The following is a 26,234-nucleotide window of genomic DNA, read 5'->3' on the forward strand; positions in this document are numbered from 1 at the left end:
ATATATATATAAAATGCATATATGTTGCTGCCTTTAGTTAAAGAAAATAGTTTTTAAAAGCATATATGTTTAAGTTCCTTCAGGTTTTCAGGTGAAGTGCCCTACCTAAGCGGGTGTACTAGTTTGTTGGTTTTTTTTAAGAAAAGTATCACTTCTGTTGTACAGCTGGACTTCAGCATTCCTCTGAACTGTTGCTTTCTCCCATGCTTGAAAAACTTAGCTAATGCTCTTCACCGGTTGCATGGTTCAATAACATGTTTAGGCTTCATAGAATTTCTCAATCAAGAGCTTATGACAAGGCAATGCAATTCTGATTTTTCTATGACATGTCTAGAAATTTAGAGAAAGTTTTAATGTACAGAAAGCGTTACTGTCAGATGCAGACTTTTTATCATGTTAATATAGTAGTACTTTGTCATGTCTGTGAAAGAATCTGGTCTTGGAGGGAGGCTTCTTATTTACCTTCTCAAGATAATGTAAGATTAATGGTTTGTTTTTCCTTCTGCTTATACCTCCTGTTGTCTGGCTGATGAAAATCTAAATTGGGCTCAGACTTTGGAGGATAATAGCTTTATCATTTGTGAAATGAAACGCAGATGGGTCAGAAGCAATGGATGATGAAGGAAGATTGGTGTACTGTTTTTCCTTAAAAATACTTCTCAACTTAGTGAAAATTTGTTAGAAATAGATGGCTTGTTCTCTCACAAGCATTACTTGTTTGATCTTAAAGTTGATAGTACAGCTTCTCATGAGGAAATACATTTCCAACATCATTACAGGTACACCTGCCTGGATGCTGGAAATAGTATGACATTGTCAGTGTATGGTTTTGTTTATAAAACACAAGCCTTAATTTCTTCAATTCTTCTTTTTAGCCTATTTTAAGTTATGTTCTCTATGCATTGGTGGGTACGGTAGGCTTTGTGACCCATTATGTTCTGCCTCAACTCCGCAAGCAACTTCCTTGGCATTGCTTTTCTCACCCACTGCTGAAAACCAAGGAATACTATCAGTTTGAAGTCCGAAGTAAGTAACCATTCATGACACTTTTTCTGAATTTACTCTAGTTGCTGATCAACTTGTGTTACCTATTGATACATTTAATTTTTCTTCTTTATTATTCTCTCTACTGGAGTATTTAATGGCATCTAATCTGGAAATGTTTTAGTCTGTCAGTTCCTCATGCTTTGGTTCCATGACATTTTTATGTATCTCTTAACTGATGATGATATTCCATGTGCTAGCATCATCTCAGAGTAGTTCTGTTTAAAGCACAGTCTTGAAAATCTTAAGCTGTGAAGTTTGTGCTTGTGATTGCCTTATTTTTTATAAAAGTAGACTGCATTTCACTAGGTATTCTTTCAGCACAGTAAGTTTCCAAATCTTTTAGAGAATTGGGTATGGTGAATGCTGTCAGAGATTATTTTCGTGTGGATTGGACTATTAATGGTATTGTTGACATGTTTAACAACAGTGATTGGCCTACTAATGGAAAAACACATTAAGAGACCAGTCTTGCTGGTTGATCTGTATAGATGCGCACTTGCACCTTGTGTTAAAGCCTACATTTCCAGGAAATCTTTTCCTGGAGGCTGCAGAAAGTGTGAAGTTAGTTATACTGATGATTAGTTTTCCAGTATAGGTAAATGTGTCAGTAGGGGTTTGCACTTTTGGAAGGTTTTTATTGTTACCAGCAGACTTAAGGAATTTCTATCTGAAATGAGTTAAAAAACACTGAAGCTGGTTTTTTGGTGTTTTTTTTTTCACGGTAGGATGATAATGAATAGAAAGTGAGCATTCTGCTGCTTTCAGGAGCAGAAAATGATCTGAATTTATTTGCAAGTTTCCTATCTTTGTAGCACCCATGCTGTATAGTCTTTTCACTGATGTCTAAATTGTGAGCTTTCTCTGAGTTAAACACTGAAGCTGGTTTTTTGGGTTTTTTTTTCACGGTAGGATGATAATGAATAGAAAGTGAGCATTCTGCTGCTTTCAGGAGCAGAAAATGATCTGAATTTATTTGCAAGTTTCCTATCTTTGTAGCACCCATGCTGTATAGTCTTTTCACTGATGTCTAAATTGTGAGCTTTCTCTCACTGATTGGATGTAATTATGGATAAGTATGAATAATAATTGCAATATGATGGCAAATTCTATTTGGAGAAGGTAGTGAAAAGCACAGTTGGATGCCTGAAGATTCTTAATCTGCGAAGTAGAGAAGCTACAGTTGATGCCCTTTTACTGAAACACAACTTCAGTATTTCCACATGTAGTTGTCTTCCCAGGAAAGATGAAATTCACAACCAGTAATGTCAAACAGAAGTTTGTACTATCTCCCAGTTTGGTCCCTGTAACTTAGCGACAGCTCATGCTGTGTTGATGACGGACTGTCCTTACGGCTTCTGTTGTAGAAAAGGAGCTCCAGTTTTTGCTGGGGCTCGCCTGGGCACTGCAGTCAGTCATAGCAATGAAGAGGGACGGGCTTTTTTGTAGCCCCTTTCAAGTATGCCTTTAATCCTTTGTGTGTACAGCAGTGGTTCACATAACTTTAACATAGGCTCTTCTAGCCTTTGTACTACCTGGGAAAATAAATTTTATCTTCATTTGCATTAATTTTGCTATTATTGCATAAGAGTCAGAGAATTTCTTAAGCCTCAGGCAGGTTATGTTTGCTCTTATGTATTGTGGAGTTGTAAACCAGAAGTCTTTCAGTCCTAATATAGTTGGAAACATCCTTTTGCATGAAATAAAATGCATAAACAGCTTCATCAGCATTGATGAAATTAGTCAAGAGGTGGCAACCCAGTTTGTTTCCTGCCACATGTAGTAAGCAAGTAACTTGCCAACTGTTGTAGTACTCTTGGTATAGATGTGTAACGGTGCAAAAATTCCACTGGGACTACTGACCATAGCTTAGAGGGAGCTTCTCTGTTTTACTTAGATAAAACTAATAAAGTATAGTATGAGAATACAGTGTTTAGCTCCACAGATTACTTGGATCAGGAATCTTTATTTTGTTAGCTGAGTTTGATTTGACATTACAGTCTGATTTCTCCTTTTTAATGTATCTTGATAGATGCTGCACATGTTATGTGGTTTGAGAAGCTTCACATTTGGCTCCTTTTTGTAGAGAAGAATGTTATCTATCCACTGATAGTCCTCAATGAGCTTAGTAGCAGCGCTAAGAATATTGCTAGTCCAAAGAAACTGGATACTGAGTAAGTAGAAAAGGCTGTCAAGTAACCTGAGTATGTCGACTGCGGTGGGAAATTAAATAGTGAGTTTTGGCCTCAATGGGAAGGCAGTTAATGCGTCAACTAAGGCATGAAATAAAGTTTTTGTTTGTTTGAAGCTGTTATAGAACCAACTTACCTTGCTGACTTAAACTGGAGTATTACAATGTTAAACTAGGAATCCACATGAAGATAGGTGATTCAATTCATAGCATGTACTATAAAGATTGCAGGTTGCAGGATTATCTTAGTGTGATACCAGAATTTCCTTGTTGCTCTTCAGAGTTTGTAATACGACTGTCTGGACTTGGGGTTCAAGATAGTGACAATACGTTCTGGCATTGTCAAGTGTAAATTTAAGTCTTTCGTAATGTTCTCTGAATTGATGTGCTAGCTGGCAGCCCCTCTACAGCTCTCTGCTCTCATCAATGAATTCTCCAGACGCTCCAGCCCTTAAGTAGAGTCTGTATGCATGTGGAGTTGCACGCTGGCCCTAATAATCGAGTTTAGTTATAATCCCTCAAGCAATGTGTGCAACTGTCTCAGCAAATGACAGTTGAGTGAGAGGCCCTGCTGCTTTTTGCCTCCAAAACCAGTGGCCAGGTGACTTTTTTGGAATTGAAGCTCTGTTGGTTTAGAACTAAAGTGTTGTAGAGAAAATAAATCTTGAAACAAGATAGAATATGTATTTGGGGTGGTAGTGGATTTTTTTGAGTGTGAGTTTGGGGTTTGTTTAAGTTTAATACTCACTGGATCTATTGAGTTCTTCCTTTGGGTTCATAACTCCTGTCACTACAAGACCTTTGGGAGGATTATTGCCATTACTTTACTTAAATGTTATTTTTATAAACCTTTCATCTGTCAGTTGCTATCTGAAAAAGAACACTGTAAATTTAACATTATGTTATGGTACCCCCCAGTCCCCAGTATAAGCTAGGGCAGCAGAGTCATGCAGGCAGTAGTGATAATCCAGTGTTCGTTAACGTTCTCTTGATAATTAATCTAGAGCAATTCTAGCATTTTTGCATCTCTGTGTTCATAACCTAACTTTAAAGACGAGATTTCTGTTCCAAGTACAAGGATATTTCACCTCTGATTTTTTTTTAACTTATTTTTTTAGCAAAGCTCTTACAAATAATCCTAATCATGGAATCATAGAATCATAGACTGGCCTAGGCTGGAAGGGACCTTAGAGATCATCTAGTCCAACCTCCCTGTCATGGGCAGGGAACGCCACCTCTCGGCTAGAGCAGGCAACACATGGGGACCAAGCGGGAAACATTGATTGGTTTGAGAATGCTGATAGAAAGACTTGGACAGTAACCTTTAAAACCAAAAGAAATCAGAAGTTGTCTTTAAAAAAAACAAACAACAAACCTGCACAACAAAACTCCACCGTCAAACTCCAAAAGCAAACCCAAATTTAAACCTTGAGTTTGAAGAGGTTGGCATTGCATGACAGTAACTATTTAGGTGATCTTTAATGCTCTTTCTTACAGCAGATCAGTAACTGTTTTGTGTGAATTTCTTATACAGGTTGGGTGCTTTAATGATCACAATAGCTGGCTTGAAGTTGCTGCGTTCATCATTCAGTAGCCCAACGTGCCAGTATGTCACTGTTATTTTCACAGTGCTCTTCTTTACTTTTGATTACAAAAGTTTTACTGAGACCATGCTGCTAGATCTCTTCTTCATGTCCATACTCTTCAGCAAGGTAACTTTTCTCTATTTCTAGGTGTTTCAGATCGTCCAAAAGGGAAAACAGTTAGTCCTGACTGATAGGTCATCTTCCAGATCGTCAGTGCTGTTGGTACTGTGGTCGGTATCATGCTCTGAGACAGCCGAGACTTCTCCTTTCCAAAGCATTTATGTTTGCTTGAGAAAGCTCATGTAACTTTCTAAACATCTCACGAGTTTCTGTTAGTAGAACAATGAACTGCCTGTTATGTTACTTGCTTCATTTATTATATCCTTTTTGTAAGTCTCAAGGCTTCTGGTAGACCAGTAAAATGTCTAGGGTGGCCAGTAAATTCCTTGGGATATTTGTGTACTGCAAAGCATGTTGATTCTCAGCTAAATCACTAATTTTGTTTTTTCTTCTATTTTTTTTTCCTATAGCTTTGGGAACTCTTTTATAAATTGAGATTTGTATATACATACATTGCTCCCTGGCAGATCACATGGGGATCTGCCTTCCACGCTTTTGCCCAGCCCTTTGCTGTGCCACGTATCCTTTGAAAATGCAGACTTTATCCTGAAGTCGTGTATTTATAACTGCTGAATGTTGTGTTGTAATGGATTCTGTATAGACTGCTGAATGAACAGCTTTGTCTAGTGAGTATCTAAGAAAAATCATGCACAGTTTCTGACTTGCTACAGTACTATGAAAATATCCAGTAGCATATAGAGTAGGAATAGAATTCTAACGTAAAAGAAATATGGAATGGGAATTGCTTCATTTTGAAAATGACATGGCTTTACTTCTAATGGTAATTCCCTTTTTCAAGAGCCGCTGTTATTTTAGTTCTTGCGTTTTGCATTTTAAGCTTCTGTAGACTGGTTTGAATGAAGTGTTGAGTTAGTATTATTCATAGAATTTGGAGAAGTAGTATGACCATCATGTCTAGTACTGAATTTTCACCTATTTCTGTTTTTAAAAACAAAACTAATCCCCTTATTGCTGGACATACTGTAAAGACACTTTGCTGCATAAAAATTCTTAAAGATCTTCTGTTGATGTATATTTTGGGTACTATCACAGATCCTCGGAGGGGAGGAAGTTGTTACTTCGCTTTCCTTAATTCTGTTATCCTGCAGATTCTGCAATGTTGTTTGTCCAAGCAGCTGTGTCAGCTTTCTTCTCTACTCCACTGAATCCTTTTCTGGGAAGTGCAATATTCATCACTTCATATGCCAGGCCTGTCAAATTCTGGGAAAGAGACTACAAGTAGGTGAAATAAGACCTTTAAAGCCTGTGTCCCTTGGTTTTAATAATGTAACTGTGGCTAAATATGTTGGTTTGGGTATTTGGGTTTTTTTTGTGGTGTTTTTTTTTATTTAATCTCCCAAGTGCTCCTTTTTTTTTTTTTTTGTTCCCAGAGAAGATTAGTTTTATAGCACTGAAAGTTTTTAGTGAACTTATTTCTGACATACAGTAGCAGCTGCTTTTATGCAGGCAACATTTGTTCTAGCTTCTTAAATAACTTCTACTTAAAGGTAGGCCAACCTGGAAATTTTTTAAAAGATAGTGTTGTAAGGTGCAATTTTAACCAGAAAGTGAATTTAGGTACAAAAAGGTTTTGGGGGCAGTTCATACAGGTATTTGACCTGTGTTCACTATTGCTAATTTCATAGCTAAAACTGGCTAATGTCAATATAAAAAAATCTTCAAATTCTTCTTTTTAGCTCAAGATGAGATCGGTGAATCAGTTAGCGATGCTCCATGTCAGCTTACCCTTGCCTGTATTTTATTTCTCTGAAGTAGCTATTATTGATGAGTATTGAATCAGTGAAATGTTAGATAAACAGCATAGGGCGAGTGGATAGTCCTGGTATTTAGGAAGAATTAGTTTTTCATTTCACTGCTTTGTTGCTTTTTTTTTTTCCTTTGTAACATAGAATAGCTTAAATACAAAGTTTCAAATCTTACTTTGAAGACTTATGGTTGTAACTTCAGCCAATAAAATAACTTTCTGAAAATTGCCCTTTCAGTGACTTCTACTGGAATGTTAGCTGTGCTGATTTAATCGTTTAAGTTTGTCATATCTAAAGCTTTTATATCTGTGTAATAAAATATATACACATATATATAAAGCTAAATGTTATTATATGGTTACTCACTATAGGTAAGATCATAATGTTATTACAGGCAGAAAATAATTTTACATATGAGAAGAGCAGCAAATTTGCATATAAAACTATTTTTAAATAATTTTTTGAATCTGTTTCAGTGGAATGCTTTTTTCTGTTAGTAGCTACTTGTCCTTGATTGTCTTACAGTAGTAAATTTTGTGTTAAGTATGCTTTATTTCATTGTTTTCAGCACAAAGCGTGTGGATCATTCAAATACAAGACTGGCTTCGCAGCTTGATCGAAATCCAGGTAGCTCTCTGGGTCTGAATTTGGCGATGGGGGGGTGATTCTCATGTTTTCTAACCCAACCTTTCTGATTATCTATCTGCTGTTTTCTCCTCCATCTCTCTCTTGCTTTGTTCTTCAGAGTCTCCTTTAGGTTTTTCTTGTTTTCCCCCTTATCTTTATGTGTGTCTGCGTTATTCTTTATTTTTACAATCATAGTAGGATTAAGGAGGTTTGATTTTTATTCTTATTAATTAATTTTAAAAAGCCAGACATCATTTGAGGGCAGCTCAATGTCATGGTGATGAGACCTGTACATACTCTCAGCAATTACTGAGAGACTTCTGTGCTGCTATTACACTTTATTATGTGGAATAGATTGACGGAATATGCGTGAGTGGAACTAAAGGAATAATTTTCCAAATGGAGGAGTGACTAAGAAGGAAAATAAAATGGTTCAAAAATACTATATGTTATTTAGCATTCATTCTGAGTAGTTGTCCCTCCTTAAAATGCGGAGTGGGGAGCAGAGGATGACCTTGAAACACTGTTGCTGTTATGAAAAGTGTGGGATTCAGTGTGAGGTGATAATTGATGTTCAAGCTTGATGTTTTTCTGCAGATTCAGATAATAACCCAAATGCAATCTTCCTGCAGGTTCAGATGATAACAACCTGAATTCAATCTTCTATGAACATTTAACCCGTTCCCTTCAGCATAGCCTGTGTGGAGACTTGTTGTTGGGTCGGTGGGGAAACTACAGTACTGGGGACTGCTTCATCCTAGCCTCTGACTACCTCAACGCACTCGTACACCTTATAGAGATAGGAAATGGCTTGGTCACCTTCCAGCTGAGGGGGCTTGAATTCAGAGGTGAGTGTGTTACACTGCGCTTCCTTAACTGTCTGTACTAAAAAGTGGATTCTGCTTTGGAACCTTCAGTTGGTTTCAGTTCTGTCCTGTAAATTCATTGCTTTGCAAATGGATTGCAGGGCCCCTTTGTGCCCCTCCCACTTGAGAGGAAAACTAACTTGTGCTAGCAGAGTTGATGCTAAGTCTCTCTTTCCATTTTAGTGCATTGTGGCTGCCATAATTGATTCTTAGAGACACCTAACTAGAATGTGATCCAAGAATGATAAATTAAGCTATCGAAATCTTTTGTATGCATTGACAAATAGTTCATGTGGTGTTATATTATTGGATGTGGGTGAATTCTAAACACTTAAACAAAAGTCGGTGTTAAAGCAATTGTAAAAATTGTTCAACCATTTTCTCCTAAGGAACTTACTGTCAGCAACGAGAAGTAGAGGCCATCACTGAAGGTGTAGAGGAAGATGAAGGTTTTTGTTGCTGTGAACCTGGCCACCTTCCTCACATGCTTTCCTTTAATGCTGCTTTTGGGCAGCGCTGGCTGGCTTGGGAAGTGCTCGTGACAAAGTATGTTCTGGAAGGTTACAGCATCACTGACAACAGCGCGGCTTCCATGCTTCAAGTCTTTGATCTCCGGAAAATTCTCACCACTTACTATGTGAAGGTATGGCTTGGATCAGTCTGGCCCTGGGGGTAGGCAGGCCAGGTTACGTCTGGGAACTGTGCAATGTCTTGAACCTCTGATATTTCATACGAGGATCATAGTGATAGAAATTATAGATGTATGAGCACTGCAACAAAGGACGTTGGGGTTGCTGAACTGATGAGTACTATGTGCTGTGCTGCATGAGCAGTGACCCTGTGTCTAGAACAGAGAGAGGACACTTTCTAGCTGAAACTGGAGTGGACACTTGAAAGCTGTTACCCAAGTGTAATAGTAGTGTTCTAAGTTAAAAGTTAAATAGATAGTGTCTTAGAGAATGCCAAGCTGCTTTAGTCTTGAAAAACTGTCCAAGAAGGCTCTAGGCCTCAGATCCCTTCAGATAATCATTTTGCCAATTGAGATTTCATAAGCTAGCTCTCCTTCAGAGAGCTCAAAATTTTCAGGTTGAAATCTTTTAGAAATCCTTAGTCACACACACAAGTTGTTGTGTTTTTCCGCCTGCCCCTAAATGCAAGAGTGTTAAGCTGTCCAGTATTTTACTTAACATGTGAATTCTGTAGGAATTCATTATCTAAGCCTCCATGTTAACTAGATAAAGATTCCTATGTATTTGCTTTTCTGCAAAATTGTAGCAAGAATCCCGTCCCATCCTTTTTTCATTATTCTTTCAGGGCGTGCTTCAGAAATCTTGCCAGTCTTTTGAAAAATATGCTTGTGTACAAACCTATATTGTTTTCTGTGCAAGTTTGATGCATCTGTGAGCTAAATAAATGTTACTGTGTGTCAGTTTTGCCCGTTACCAGGAAAATAATGCTAATGGACTGAAACAATTGAGACTAGGTGACTTTTTTTTCTTTTTACTGCACTAGTGACTCATATGTTTAACGACTACTGTTTCAGGGTATCATCTATTATGTCACAACATCCCCCAAGCTAGAGGAATGGTTAGCTAATGAGACAATGCAGGAAGGACTGAGGTTGTGCACGGACCGCAATTACGTTGATGTAGACCCAACATTTAACCCCAATATCGATGAGGATTACGACCACCGTCTAGCAGGGATCTCGAGAGAGAGTTTCTGTATGATATATCTGAACTGGATAGAATATTGCTGCTCTCGAAGAGAAAAGGTAAGTATGAACATGTGAGGAAAGCCATTTGCTTTTCTAGGATGGTCTTGTTTATTTCCCTGTTGGTTTGACTTACAGGGTGATTTAATATTGATTGTTTTATTTTAAAAGTAGTATAGTTGAAATATTAACTTAATAGTTTACTAGGTTTGATCTTCTGCTCTCTAGATGTGTATTTAAATAAACTCTTAAGTAGTGTATGATTTAACCTGTTCGTTAATGAATTTTCATTTAGCAGCTCAAATCAATCAGCTGAATCTTAGTCAGGCATTTTTCTACATACAAAAGGATATGTGTATAGAATTGTTTTGTGCTTTGATGTCAATGTTCACAAATCAGCCCTAACTTGAACAAAAAACAAAACAAGACAAATGCTAAAATAATAACTGTTGCCAGCTTGTAAGACTGACTCCTTCTTTCTCAATAGTCATTCTATACCATTCCGTTGGACCACTGGAATTGTTGGCTTGTGAACGTGATCATCCCATATTCAACCCTTTTCTTCTCTCCAAATCCTTCCACTTCTTAAAAAGAAACATTAGCATGTTAGTAAAGGAATGCCTTGACTTCTTGGTGCTCACAAAAAAAATAATTGTGATCTAGTCAAAATAGTGTTGCCTTGGAGAATAAGTAGAAATTGATTGAGATTAAAGGAGGAGGAATGTAATTGGAATTTACGTGGTTGATGGAGGATCTGAGACATCAGAGTTCAGTTTTACTTTGGAGGTAGAAGGTTAATTAACAGTCCATTTTAATGGATGTAAGATTAAAAGCGCAGTGAAATGACGAACAGCAGCCAAAGAAAGTTGTTTCCCTCCAAGTCATGATCTTGTGAAATATTTTGTGTAGGCATTGAAAATCAGGTTTAATCACTTAAATTATACTATTATCTAGGGCGTTATATACCCTATACAGCTAATAATGACTTGAGCTGAGCAAGTTTTCTCTAATAAAGCTGTAGCCCAGAGACATTTTCAGTTAACTGAGTATTACATACTCCTACCCAATGAGTGAGAATCTGTTTTATTCACTAAAAGTACTTTTTCCTTAACTGGATAATTTTACTTATCAGTAGTTTGCATACAAGATACACAGTATCTATGAGAAATGTTGCATGCATAAGTTCAGCTTACAATTTGTCTTATTTCAAACGTAAAGGCATACACACATACTGTAAGTGTTCTATGTACTTGCAAAACCTTTAGAAGAGAATTCCTGTTGAAAGTGTGAGCAGGTGTAACTAGTGTGGTAGGTATATATGCACACCTGAGTTTGTGTTTGAGTCTTTGTACATGTTTGGGTCTTCTTGTTATTCCTGGCAGAAGGTTTTTGCATGGTGATTTCTTGATTCACCTGACTATTATTGGTTTGTGTTTGTGTTTTTTCTTTTATTACAAGCCCCTGGATTCAAGTAAAGACTCTCCCCTGGTGACATTATGTTACGGACTGTGTGTTCTGGGACGGAGAGCGCTTGGAACAGCTTCACATCATATGTCTAGGTAATAAAACATTGTTGTAAGCTTTCCTTCCTCAAAATCCCTCTGGGTTCCTAGGTTAAGATTTGGATGAGTGCTTCTTCATAAAAGAAATAGATATTTAATGTAATTTTTCCTTAAACTGGACAGCTATGCTGTGTAACTTACCTTCATTATAAAGACCAGTGAAACCTAACCAAAGAACGGCAAAGGAGAGAGAACTTCAATTTGAGCATTCTGCTTTGTTGAATTAATGCAAGATGAAAATTCTGATGTGGGTACAGACAAGTTGATTTCTAAAAGCAAGCTTCAATTCCTGCTCCAAGTATGTGCCCTGTATGGAAATAGAGGGAAGAGGAGAACAGCTTCTTAGAATGAAGACCACACATGTCTTGATGAAAGTTAGGTCAGACCTGAGTTAAGAAGAGCTTTGCAATTTTAGCTGTCTCTATGGCAAGGAGTTGTGTTTTTCACAAATCTCCTTCAACTCAATTCTGTCATCGTACGGCAGCCTCTTTCTTGCAGGCTGACAGCCTCAAACTAACTTTAGAAAGCCAGCATGAAATACAGTTTTATGTTTCAGAAAGTCACAAGGTGGTAGTTTAAGAAGAAAATAAAAAGAAGCGCAGTCAGATGTGGAAGCTATTGGTCAGCTGGGTGCTGACAGTAAAACCTGTTCTGCTTCAATTTCAGGGAAGCTGTGAACTAATTCTTTTAATTACCAAATTGGCCCCTGAAGTTCTTGCAGATATGCAGTCCCAGGAGCGACCAGAGTGTACTTTATTATTTTGTTTTCACTCTGAAACTACCTTCGTAAAATGAAATGATGCCTTTGAGCCTGAGGAAGTTGTCAAGATTTTTATTCTGGTGATTTTTTTAAGAGGAAACTTTTCAGGGAATATAACACCACAGTGGACCAGTTAAGAAGGATATGTAGCTTCAGTTGTGCATGTTTTAGTACAGCTTTAAGTCAACATATTCTTCAGTGTTCGTGTTTACTGTGTAAATAGTCTATTGCACATATGGTTTATTCATTATCTGTTCACTACTCATAGACATCAAGTGTCCAAGCTTTGCCTACAGTGCACATCCTTACCCATGTGTTCTCTTCTTGCTGTCTTATCCTCTTTAAGTTATCTTTATAAAGGACAACTGTGTTTATTTCTGTACAGATCAGTATTTTCTACTCTTGTAAGAAATTGTGGATATGTTTCTATTTCTGATTAATATTTGGGCTATTTCCCTTTTTTTTTTTTTCCCCTCCACAGTAATCTGGAATCCTTCTTGTATGGTCTGCATGCCCTATTTAAGGGTGACTTCCGTATATCTTCAATTAGAGATGAATGGATCTTCGCTGACATGGAATTGCTGAGGAAAGTAGTGGTTCCTGGAATACGAATGTCACTTAAACTACATCAGGTTAGAAATTATACAGGAAGATCTGTCTAGTTCTCTTTATTCTTGTGCATTGGTTCCTTTAAAAATAAGCATCTAGGCATGAGAAAAAAGAGTAAAAGGGCATGTGGTAGAGCTGGACAACTGAAAATGAGGAATTATCATGTCTTGTCCTTTGATTTATTGCAGCTCATGTGGAAGGTGGTGCAGGAAAAGGGAGTGCAGTTCATGTGCATAAATATGTATGTAGATCAGAGAACATGAGGCTTATGAACAGCCTCTCTGATATTTTCCCTCTTTTCTCCTCCCCACATATAGGTAATTGGCTTAGAAGTTTATCATGGCTTTCAAAGGTGCAGCCGTCTCCTCCAATAAGAGTTGGTTTTCTTGTTCTTTGTCTCTGAAGTGTTGTAAATATAGATACTTTGGCATTGCTTATCGATCCCATCAGTAAGATGAGAAGGTTGCTTTCCAATAAGCTGAAATTTGAGTTTGTCTTTAGTGAAATGAGGGTGAAGAACAATCTCAAATTCTGTCCAGTGTGTCTGTTAACTAAGCTCATTGAGGACAAGAAAGCATGGTCTGAGTGCTAAGCACTCTGAGGGGATAAAAGTGTTGGTACTCTAGAAGAACAGATGACTTGAAAAATGTAGTAAGTAGGCAAGTCTTAGTTTCACTTTTTTAATAATTAACATTTCTCTTTTTTTGCCTTCATCTTGGAGTCTAGAAATCTCTCAAAGTTAGCAGTGATTGAATCAACTCCTTCATGTAACACAGACACCCTGAATTTAGCAGAATGCATGTGTTAGTACGTATAGCAAAGTAGACTAATTACAGAATCACTGCTGAAACCAGCAGAAGTACCACTTCAACAACTCTGAAGTGTTCTCAGGTATTTGGGTTACTGTGCAGAATGGGCTTGAATTAAGTCAGAGACTGAGAAGTGAGAAAAATACAAGTATCTCTAACAATAAAAGCAAATGCAAGTGAACAGAACTAATCTGTTGGAAAAGAGATGGTCTTTAACAATATTCTCTAGTTGTTATCTGATATTTTGATATCAAACTTCGTGTCATGCCCTGAGCCTCTCAAGAGTTTGAGGTATGAAATGTTTGACTTTTTACATGTAGTTATGTCTGAAATGTTAATCACATCTTACTGACCATATGTTCTTGGAAACAGGATCACTTCACTTCTCCTGATGAATATGACGATCCTTCTGTCCTTTATGAAGCCATAACAACCCATGAAGAAAATCTAGTTATAGCACATGAAGGGGACCCTGCATGGCGGAGTGCAGTTCTTTCCAATTCTCCCTCGCTTCTTGCTCTGCGTCATGTGATGGATGATGGCACCAATGAATATAAAATCATTATGCTGAATAAGCGGTATCTCAGTTTCAGGGTCATTAAGGTAAGCTTTGTGCACATTCCACAACATGACAGCACGTTGTGCTGTATTTTAATAACTACACCAAACTGCTATGTGAACCAAAATCATTACTTTTTGTGTTACTGCTCTATCACTGCTAGGACTGCTTCTTCTCATACAGTGGGAGTACTCGGTCAGAAAATAAATTCCTGACTTAAGATATATTACTTCCCATTCTTAGGTTTTCTTTATTCTCACTGCTGTGGCCTGAGTTCATTAGTTCAGCCTTTTGACAAAGTGAATATAGGAATGCTTGCAGTTCTGCGGTGCGATATTACGTACACACCTGAAAGCCTGGATATTGCAAAGCAGTCGTCGCACACTCTCATTTCACTTTCTGACGCAGCCTTTTCCCTGGGCTTTTGCAGGTGAATAAGGAGTGTGTGCGTGGTCTGTGGGCAGGACAACAGCAGGAGCTTGTCTTCCTGCGTAATCGTAACCCAGAAAGAGGTAGCATCCAGAACGCAAAACAAGCTCTGAGGAACATGATCAACTCTTCTTGTGACCAGCCCATTGGATACCCAATCTACGTCTCGCCTTTGACTACTTCCTATTCAGATAGTCATGAACAGCTTAAGGAGATTCTCGGGGGAGCTATCAGCTTAGGAAACATCAGAAACTTCATAGTGTCTACGTGGCACAGGTGAGCTAAGGAAATCAGTTCTCATTAGTATGTGCTCATGCTTTCATAATCCATTAGCTAGTCTTGTATGTGCCCAATACAGCGTAATTTATAATATTCAGTCACATAAGAATAAGCCTTGACTTATTTCAGGCACATCTGTAGCATATGGCAGCTGCTTTGGCACAGGATTGATCTTCAAGGTGTATAAGTTAATATGCCACACACGATGTAAATGAGGGCTGAGAAACAACAAGGCAAAGAATGTGCAAGAACTACAACTTCTAGTGTGAGGTCTGATGATCAGAGACTACAACTTCTGCTTTTTTATTTTCTTTTCAGTACCATTGCTTTTGCAGCCTGTAATACCATCTTTACAGAGTCAAGACTATTTGGTGGGGTCCCTTTCTAAGAAATACTTAGCATGCAAGTGTTGATATTAATGTTATTAGATTATGTGCATATGTAGTAAGACATGCTTTAGCTACTGTTTAGAGTTTCATGAATGCTTAAAAATACCCTGTACACTAGAGCTAGAACAAATAACTGGAGTGATAATATAATCTTACTTCCACTTGAGCCCTCAGTAACCCAGTACAAACTTCTGCTGTGCTGTGTCTTATAGGCCATGAGAACTTTTACTGCACTCTGGCCCCTTTTGACTGTGGTTCCAAAAGCAACAGCTGTGTTGCATCCCATGCATGCATCCCAGTTCAGTTCCAGGAGCTGGTGCCGTGGTTGGAACAGTCCTGTCACTTTTCTGATGGTCTTATTTATGCCTAGACATCTACAGCACATCAAAACAGAACGTGCTGCTTCACCTCAGAATTTGCCACACTTGACTACAGTCTGTGGCCTTTGTCTGACGTTTGGATAGAAAGCCTGGCACAGAACAGTATTTGGATCCAAGCTGTGTATGCTTTGGGCTTCTGGATCGCAGGGGCAAATAACATTGAAAAGGAATGCTCATATTTGCAATATATCCTTCAAACAACTTTGAGTACATTACTGAAGGTACCAAAAAATTAATACAATAAAAACAAAACTAAACAAAAAAAACCCAACAAACGTTCTTTTTTTGCTTGTCTGAATAGACAAAGGTTTTGCAATGTAAGAATACACACACAAATGATGTATTAAGGAGCATAATTTTTACTAACCTCTTATGAAATAACTGGCATTTTATATTTAGAATGTTTTCATTTTGTTGTACTTCAGAGGCAGTTTGGTTTTTTTCAAAAGCTATTTTATGAGCACTTGGTTTATAAATAACTGTTATGTGAATAGCTGTCATGAAGAAAATTGTGATCTCTCGGAAAGCAGCATTTATATTTGCAAAGCATCTTTGGAGAAAATAAAGTTTTATTTGATTTCAGGGAGTGCTGTGGATTGTGCTGAGTAAAATCTCTCACTTACAAGGCATTTCTTAGAATCCCCACAATCAGGAGGCCTGACTTGATGTGTCAATTGTATTATGTTTTCAGACTAAGGAAAGGCTGTGGAGCTGGCTGCAATAGCGGTGGAAATATTGAAGATTCGGATGCTGGAGGTGGAGCTTCTTGCACAAGTAACAATGCAACTATCAACGAGTCACAGAGCAGCATGTCGCAAGGAGGAGGGAATGCACCGACAGGGCAGGGACCTGGAGCAGTACAGCACCCTCCTGTTGCAGCTCATCCCACTACGCTTCCTGCAGCTCATCCACCAACTCATCCCTCCACTCTGGGTAAAGTTAAAATAAAATGAAGCAACAATTTTACACAAGTACAGTCCTATAGCCAGAACTGGCCTTTCAGCTCTTAGACCTGATCCAGAGTTAGAACGAAAAAATAGCAAAGTAACTTGAGTATGTAGCGTTAACACCTGCTGATTTCCTCTCGAACTCTGTAGAGCTGTTTTATGCAGTGCAAAGTTCCCAAACAGATCTGAGCAATAGGGCTATAGCCGTGCTGGCAAAATACATTAAATAACTTCTCGTATCACATCTCTACAGACGGATCTTTTCACTTCTGTCATATTGTCTGCAAATGCTCAACTTACCATTTTTTGTGAATGTCTTTATATTTATTATACCGTGGAATGGATTCTGTGTTTCTGTAGTACTTTAGCTGATTCCTATCCAAGAGTTCGTAGTGATCTGTAGTTAGGGAGGTGACAAACAGTAAAGCTGAGAGAAAGTTTTGCAAACACTGCCTTTACTCAAAAGAATATGAAAGTCCATGTAGCTGAATGAAGTTTTTTTTATACAACATAATTAGGTCTGTCAGCTGTGGAGAGGTATCTGCAAGTACTTATTACAGGAAAAGCAAATGATAACCAATGCTGATAAACTGCAATTCCTGGTTTTCACTTTAAATATGGTTTTCTGTACTTGTTTAAAACCAGCTTTTGGTCTAACAAGTTTTCTGACTCAATCTTTGAACATCCAGTTAAGCATACTAAGAAAGAATATTTAGTACTTTTAAACACAGACATCTCTACATGTCTTAGTGCCTTAAGTATGAGAAACTTAAGTGTTAATATTAAAAAAAACAGTTGCTAATGTGGGAAGAGCAAGTCTGAAGCATCATTGAAGCTGCTTGTCTTGCAGGGGTTGCGAGTTGAACAGAGTATGAAATTCCAAGATAAGATAAATGGAATGCTTCAAATGCTGTGCTCTACGAAACGCAACAGCGATCTTTTGCAATACAGCTGCTTCAGATGATGTTGACTAGGCCTGTCAGTTGTGTGTTGGCAATCTGATGTGTGTGGGAGGCTTTATCAAACTCTCCTGATTCTGTATCTTTTACTTTTAGGCACCAGTCACAGCTCTCACTCTGTGCAGTCCAGCCTTGTCAGACATTCCCCTGCCCGTGCCTCGGTAGCTAGCCATTCATCTTATTGCTACGGCAGTCGTCATTCATCTCTTCGCACATCCACAACGGGCTTTGTGCCTTGTCGGCGCTCTTCCACCAGTCAGATATCCCTCCGTAACCTCCCATCATCCATCCAGTCCCGCCTGTCCATGGTGAACCAAATGGAACCTACTGGCCAGACTGGGGTCAGCGCGCAGCATGGACTGCCCTCTTCTAGCAGCTCCAGCCAAAGCATCCCAGCCTGTAAACAGCATGCCCTCGTGGGCTTTCTAGGGACAGAAGGAGGGAGTAATGCAGCTGAAACTCAGTCAGGTGGTAACGCAAGCCCTGCAAATCAAATGCAAGCCAAAAAGGATGACGTTATTTACAGAATCCAGGTGAATAAGTCCAGAAGAATGAGTTAACCTGTGCTTCCACGTGCTCTTGTTAGTGTTACCTTGTCTGTTGCTGAAATTGCGACTTCTAAATGCACACGCGGGGTGGAGTGTCTCGGCGTACAACTATTGTGCAGTTATGTTTGGAGAATGAACGTGAGGAAAAGGTTTTCGGGACAAGCAGCTTTCCTGCATGCTCAGACATTCAAATACGTGTTTTGTTGTAGTGCAGCTTTGAGAATGTCAGCTGAACTCAATTCCACTTCACATTTAGTTTGCCTTTATTTATAACATGTCTTTATAACATGTGAAGTTAAAACACCTTAATTTGCAGGGCAGAAAGCAACTAGCTTTTTTCTTTTAAACCAAATAGATTTTCTGCAAAAGTAAGTGTAAAAATATTCACTTTCACTTTCATATGTGTTTATTTTCATATGTATTTATTCTTTGGTTATTGCCACTAGTCTGCATTTACTGAGTGGCAGACAGCACACCACTGAGTAAGGTAATCATGGCAGCCTTACTCATCTTCTGAAAATCCAGAAGTTTTGTATTCTTGCTTTTCTAGCTTTTATTAGCCCCACATACATATCTTTGGTAGTATATCAGTGGGAAGCATCAAGAAGTGTAGTTAACAGGATAGATCATCACAAATGTGATTTCATTGCTGATACCACCTCATTTTTAGAACAGTCCTTTAGGAAACTGCATCACAGTGGGCAAAGTTCATAAATTAATTTTACAGCTCTATGCATATTAGCTTTTGCTTCCAGACAAGGGTGCTTTTAAAAAACTGCTGAATTCCTCCAGGTAAGCAAGATGCAGGCAAAGTTGACATGTGCCCTTGAATGGTGGACATGATGCAGTTCTCTCTGTCCTTAAATAGGAAGAAGTTTTCAGGAGTTTTCTTCGGCTGTCCCTTTGGAAAGGCCAGTTTACTTCAAAACATGATGTGGGTCTCAACTACCCACGATAGCAGATAAATAGCTCTTCAGCCTAACAGTAAATTTTGCATGTTCAAGACTATGTTTCTTAAGATATTCCATAAGCAGCGATGAGCAGTTTGAACAGCTCATCATCAGTTACATGTGCTACCAGTGCTTACGTTGTGCCAACTTCTCAGACCCTGCCATTGCCAGTGTAACAGAAAGGAAGGCTGAGGAAAAAAAGCAGAGCTGCTGTGAAGCTGGTGTATTGTCAGCTGTGTCTGAAGCCACAGCCTAATCTTCTAAATCTGCTCGGGCTTTCTTCTAGCCTGGAGCTTGAGTTTCCAGTATTTAAATTGGTCAGAAATCAATTTCTGTGGGTTAAGGTCAGTTCTGTGGAAATATGCAGAAGGTTACAGTTTATCTGTTTCTTTTAAACTTTGGCTGAACTAACAGTCAAAACTCAATTCCTAACTTCTAGTTAATGGATCCCAGTCAAGTACTGGAAGGGATCAACGTGTCAAAAAGGAAAGAGCTGCAGTGGCCAGATGAGGTGATACGGCTAAAAGCTGGAAGAAACAGCTGGAAAGACTGGAGTCCTCAGGAAGGCATGGAAGGCCATGTAAGTTTTGCTTAGAAGTTGACAAGCTAATTTTTAAAAAGGCAATGTCTTGATTCTGTGACAGTCTGCCTGGATGTCAAGGCTGAAGATACATGTAGTAGTAAGTTGGATCAGTCGCTGTCCTCCAAGTCTCTGATGCTGGAAGAGCAGGTCTAGAATCCTAATTTGGAGCAGAGGGATATTTCTGCAACTGTGTCCAAAAAAAGCAGGATGATGATTCAAGTGTTGTCAACCACCTCTCCTTCCTTGCCTTCTTCCAGCTCTTGTCATGAACTCACAGGCATTGTGCTCATCCATCCAACCTTCATTTTCCTTTCCTTAAACTGTCAATCCTTGAGCAAATACAGAAGGCCAATTTACTGACGAGTCCTTAATTGACTGGTTAACAGTATTTAGTTTTAAAATATTTTGATGAAAATAGAGCCAAGTAATTTTGTCCTTAGATGTTTATTATATAGTAGATACTGACAAATGTTTCCTTTAAGATGGAAAGCTGCTGTAACACTAGAACTTGTGAAAGCCTCTAACCTGAAACTCTGTCCCCCTTTTCTCTAGAGGTGTTATGTATCTGCATTTTATAAAAAAATCACTGCATTAGTTAGAAAACTTTTATCTCCTGCTTTAGGCTCTCTTTAGGAGGAAAAAAATCCAGCTCTATGTTTGAGGCTTATGTTTTTTTACTGAGGCATACTTTTTTTTTTAAAAACCTTTGTGCTCTGAAGATGCTACAGTGAGTATTGTTTCAGTGATAATTAGTAAAAGGGAAGTGTCACTAATACTGTGTCTTTATTGGTTCATTGATAGAACCATATTTTTATTTGGAATATCTCAATTCTGAAGTTTATAAGAACTTGCTTTCGTTCACTGCTAACCTCAGTTTGGGAAGTTATTTATAAATCGGATCTGGGGGCTGGATTTTGCTGTCTGAAAGTCCATATTCACATCACTGTGGATGTATGTGCAAACTTCCCATAAGAAATGGCAACATGCTGATAACACAGCATATGCTAAATCTGCCTTGATCTTCTGTGTATGTGAAGGAAAGGCCCTGGGATTAAATTCCTTCCACAAATAATAGGTGCCAGCCCCTCCTTAGGATAGTAGTGTTACCTGGTAGGCGACACCTAGGAGGAGAATGCTGTTGTAAACCTTCATAGTTACTCTGGGTTTAGATGTTAGCTTTTGGAATTTCTTTATTAGCTCTTGCAGATCAAGAATATCTTAAAGATAGTGAATGTGAAGGCTTGCATCACAACATGTCCTGTTGCCTGGTGTCAATGTGCAGGTTTTTTCCCCGAGTTCATATGTTTTGCACATTGCAACATGCTGACACGTACAGTGATTGATGTTACAGAAAGATTAATACAAGAGGATTTGAAGGTCAGAGTAAGCTACTGTTCTGAAAGCTTCTGATCTATTTTTGGTGCAGCATACTGGCAGGTTTTTTTAGTAGAGCATCTTTTAACCTAAGAAGAGAGGGGGAAAAGCACCAGATTATCCTATAGGTGATTAGGAGGAGGATATTTAACTTGGTGACTTGGTTTCCACTGCCTGTGGTTAAACACACCAGTATCATTAAAATCATTAGCTTCTAAGACAGTCTTCCGTTTCTGATCTGTGGCTGCAGTCCTTTCTGCAGACAAGCAGAAATCATTCTTACCTGCTGAGATGCTGCTCATCAAGCCATTTACCACCCAGAGCCTTGTGTCAGTACTCTCAGTATGAGGTTTAGCACCCAGTTGTTTAAAACTTTTCTACTACGTAGAAAAAAACATTTTTCCTAACTGTGCTTCATATTTTGCTGAGTATACTGTACAGTATATATAACGTACAAAGACATCCTACGGTTTCTTCAAGGAAATTAAATTTGGCAATCTTTGTATTGTAGCTGCTTTTTCCAGGATTTAGAGATTAATCATAGAATCATGGAATGGTCAAGGTTGGAAAGGGATCTCTAGAGGTCATCTAGTTCAACCCACTTGCCAAAGCAGGATCACCTAGGGCAGGCCACATAGGAACATATCCAGGTGGATTTTGAAAGTCTCCAGAGAAGGAGACTCCACAATCTCTCTGGGCAGTCTGTGTCAGTGCTCTGTCATCCTCAGAGTGAAAAAGTTTCTCTTCATGTAGAGGTGGAACTTACTGTGTTCTAGCTTATACCCATTATTCTCTGTCCTATTACTGGGCACCATTGAAAAGAGACTGCCCCCTTTCTCTTGACCCCCACTCCTCAGATATTTGTATACATTAATAAGATCCCCTCAGCTTTGTCTTTTCAAGACTGAAGAGCCCCAGTTCTCTCAGTCTATCTTCATAGGAGAGATGATCAAGTCCCTTGATCATCCTAATTAGCTCTATGTTGTACTCTCTCCAGTAGGTCTCTGTCTCTTGAACTGAGGAGCCCAAATTGGACACAATATTCCAGGTGTGGTCTCACCAGGGCAGAGTAGAGGGGGAGGAGAACCTCTCTAGACCTGCTGGACACGCTTTTCTTAATTCACCCCGGGATCCCATTGGCTCTCTTGGCCACAAGGGCACAGTGCTGTCCCATGGAAAATTTGCTATCCACCAGGACTCCCAGGTCTTTCTCCACGGGGCTGCTTTCCAGCAGGACGTCCCCTAATCTGTGCTGGTACCTGGCGCTTTGCAGGACTCTACACTTGTCCTTATAGAACTTCATGAGTTCACCCAGCTCTCTAGCCTGTCCAGATCGTGTTGCATAGCAGTGCAGCCTTCTGGTGTGTCAGCCACGCCCCCCAGTTTCATATCATCAGTGAACTTGCTGAGGGTACACTCTCTCCTCTCATCTAGGATGTTGATGATGGTATTGAACAAAACTGGACCCAGTACTGATCCCTGGAGAACACCACTGGCCCCACAGACCACCAGTTCGAGTCTGCCACAGGTCACAACCCTCTGTTGTCGAGCCAGTTAGCAATCCACCTCACAGTCCAATCATCTACCCCACATTTCTTGAGCTTTCCTATGAGGATGTTATGGGGGACAATATCGAAAGCCTTACTGAAGTCAAGTATATGACATTCACTGCTCTCCCTTCATCTACCCATTTGGTCACTCCTTTGTAGAAGGGTATCAGATTAGTCAAGCAAGATTTCCCCTTGGTAAATCCATGTCAGCTATTCCTGATAACCTTTTTTTCCATTTGGTTAGAGATAGCCTTCAGAATGAGCTGCTCCATCACCTTTTCAGGGATGGAGGTGAGGCTGACTGGTCTGTAGTTGCCTGGGTCCTCCTTTCTTGCCCTTTTTGAAGACTGAAGCAACATTGGCTTTCTTCAAGTCCTAAGGCACCTCTCCTGTTCTCTATGATTTTTCAAAAATGATGGAGAGGGGCTCAGCAACAACGTCAGCCAGCTCAGCACACATGGATGCACCCCAGCAGGGCCCATGGATTTGTGTTTTCAGTTTCTCCAAGAGCTCTCTAACCCAACCCTCACTGACCAGTGGGGAGTGTTCCTCGCTCCAGTTTTGCTCTGAGTTATCTTTCTATGATACCCGACACTGGCATATGGAAGAACCCTTCCCACCTTTCAGCCCTCCCCTCCCCAGAGATTCTTATCACCTCTTGACTATCTAGTGGTGTCATTTTGCATGTTATCAGTCATTTATGGGCATCAAATAAAAGCTAATGATGGTAGAAGAGATGGTAAAACTGAGTGGGGGGGAGTTGTTGCAGTGAGTCATGATCTAGGTACACAACTCTTGCATAAGCACAGGTTTTAAGGAGCCATGAGATGGATGCCTTTGAAGTCATCTCTTAGCACTCTCAAAGGAAGCAGTTTTGAATGGACAACAAGGAATGTAGTACTTGGATTTCATGGGGAAAGATTTTTTTGTGCCTGGGGGTAGAGTATTCCTGGCCTCACTCCATAGAGCAGAATAAAAAGTTGATTTGGACAGACTTTGAAAAGACCACTTAAATGTCATGCTGCTGGATCAAACGGGAGTCAAAGCTGCCATACTTTCCTGGGTGAAACGCTCATCTCCTGGATGCCATGTAGATCTCTTGCAGTGGACGAAGTTGACTCTCCTTCACCTGGTGTTAGAGAAATTGACAGCTGTCAGCTGGGTGTAGTGAGGATGAAGGGATCTCCTGCATTAGAATTTGGGAGATGTAAATTACTGTGGGGTTTTTGTCCTTTTTTTCCCCACACATGTATCTTTAAAACTCTTGAAAACTGTACTATCCTGGATATTGCAAAAATTAAATTTATTTGCTTTTTACCCTAGCTTGTCTTGAATTTAGAGTTCTTTTCCCTCAGCTGGCAAATTTGAGGTAATTGTATTTCTATGGAGCTGGTGATTCTTAAAACCATGTTACTGGAGCCTCTCTGTGGTTCCTTTGGTTGACCCAGAAGTTAAGGATGTGTTTTTATGGAGGCAGCTGAGCAGAAGCATACAAGGTTCATCCAAGGGCCTCTATGGAGAAGGGACCTCCTGGTGGCCAATATTGAGTGGGATCCTCAGAAGCAGCAGATGAAAGTAACTGAATTCTGGACAGTAGTTTGTGGTGCTGTTAGTGAAACCCCTCTTTGTAATATTTTTTTCATTTTAAATTATTCAAAGATTATTTAAAAGATCAACCTTGAATTCACAATGAGTCAGGAGCAAAATTAGAGCAGGAGATTTGGCTTAGAGGAGACAGTTACACCTAATTCCTGATAAACTACCTGTTATTATGTGCTGCACAGCACCGAGGTATTTGAAGACTGTTAAAGCTAGAAGACCAAAATATCTCTAATCCATATTTTGTAAACATCTTCTCAGTTGTTACTGACTTTGCATGAGCTGTTTGATTCTGATTTGGGTCAAGTTGTTTGTTCCTGCATAGATCAAAGGCCAGCTATTCTCAGGTAGGCTGCAGATCTCCAGCAAGACTCCAACAAGCGTCTTGTCTGCGGGTGTGCTATCACTGAAAAATGATCAACTGAGTCAGTATGGGACTTAGATTATTGCTCCTTTTGCCCTGTAAGGGTCTTGAATTATCAGCCACAACATTAATGTGCCAGCTCTCCCTATGAAACTTAATGTTTAATTGTACTTTTTTTTTTTTCTCCCCCCCTCTAGGTGATTCACCGCTGGGTGCCTTGCAGCAGAGATCCAAGTAGTCGGTCCCATATAGATAAAACCATCCTGCTGGTTCAAATTGAAGATAAATATGTTGCTGTTGTTGAAACTGGAGTCCTTGAACTTGGGGCTGAAGTGTAAATCTCTTTGAGACTGAAACTTCCCCTTCTCCAACAGTTCGGAAGAGAGAAGGGTTCAGAAGAAGCAGCTCCCAGGACATGAAACTTTGGTCCATTTGTAGGAAAGGACTTGAAACACAGATTTGTCTAAGTCCCTTTCCCCAAATAAACAAGTGTAAGAAATTTTTTAAGTTGTTAGCTGCTGAAGAAACATTTGCATGAAGGATAGATTTGTTGAGACATATCTTTTTGTTTATAAATTTTGTTTATGCATTGCGTAATGCTTTAAATCAACAAACTTTTCAGTTCTAAGATCAGAGCACCTCATATTTTTCTAATTGTTTTGCCAAAAATTGCCATGTCTTGTCACAGAGTGTGTGGAATTCGTCCACCTTATTTTAAAGAAATTGACTACAAACCTTCAGTGTGGTGAAACAGTGTAAGGGTTTCAGGTGTGGCAAGAAGAGACTGAACAGATGTATAGATTCTTATTCCTTATGAGCTAAACATTAATGAGAACTGCACTAATTTTTTTACAGCAATGCACTAAAACCAACCCTGAGATTGCTGAGAACATTTATTTATATATATAAATATAAGTATATAAAAATACCATTATTTAAATTGCCTTTGGGATTAATCCCCTCCCTCTCCATATACACGTCGATGGTAAGGGCTGTGCCATGGATTCGGTTCTATGTTCTGTATTTCGTACAAGTGCATTTGCTGCATCCTCTTCACAATAAATGGTAAAATGACAAATATCTAGAAAAGCACCTGAGTATCCCTGTACTACATCAGACTCTCTTGTGGTGGCAGTGGTACCTCAAACCTGTACAACACATCTAGCTTTAAAGTGGACCCCGAGATACTACCTTTCATCTGTCCTCCCTTCGCAAGCCTTGTGGCTAAAATATACACCCAGAGCTGGCTTTGTTGTTCCACTGGCTCTTCTCTGGCAGCGACAGTTGTTGGGAGTTTTGTAGGGGGATTTGCAGGTCCATGATTACTTCATGGATGCTTGAAGGTTGGTTGTGTGGGTTTTTTTAATTATTATTCCATCGAATTGAAAAAACAGTGACGATACCCCCCTCAAACCAACAACAGACGACAAAACCTTGACTTCAGCTTTTGAAGAGCTTTTGTAGAAGGCACAGCCCTAAACTTGTATCACTTTTACCACCTTGCCTTTTCTTTCCCTTTAGTCTTCATTCTTTTCTATGACTTGAATTTTATTTTCTGTGATTATATATTCTATGTAACTGTAATTTGAGTATTTATAACTGTGAAGTTGAATTATTCATGTGTTACATATCCTAGGTTTTATTGTATTTTTTTAAAAGTGTATATTCAG

At 39.1% G+C, this 26,234-nt stretch overlaps 1 protein-coding gene across 1 annotated transcript; it reads left to right on the plus strand.

The window, feature by feature from the left end:
• Nucleotides 1-875: 875 nt before the first annotated feature.
• Nucleotides 876-25,986, plus strand: LOC104269851 (pecanex-like protein 1; the record flags this gene model as incomplete). The annotated part of the gene is made up of 18 exons (XM_009866528.1): nt 876-1,026; nt 3,077-3,218; nt 4,770-4,947; nt 5,352-5,460; nt 6,051-6,180; nt 7,276-7,334; nt 7,967-8,182; nt 8,590-8,843; nt 9,744-9,974; nt 11,373-11,473; nt 12,718-12,868; nt 14,027-14,257; nt 14,644-14,918; nt 16,382-16,623; nt 17,693-18,129; nt 19,013-19,078; nt 19,534-19,674; nt 24,762-25,986. Coding segments are annotated over 18 exons (3,255 nt in total), but the record flags the coding sequence as incomplete, so codon positions are not given.
• Nucleotides 25,987-26,234: the final 248 nt, after the last annotated feature.

This window comes from Apaloderma vittatum, unplaced genomic scaffold, assembly GCF_000703405.1.
Source record: "Apaloderma vittatum isolate BGI_N311 unplaced genomic scaffold, ASM70340v1 scaffold2903, whole genome shotgun sequence".
In the NCBI taxonomy this organism is placed as follows: domain Eukaryota; kingdom Metazoa; phylum Chordata; class Aves; order Trogoniformes; family Trogonidae; genus Apaloderma; species Apaloderma vittatum.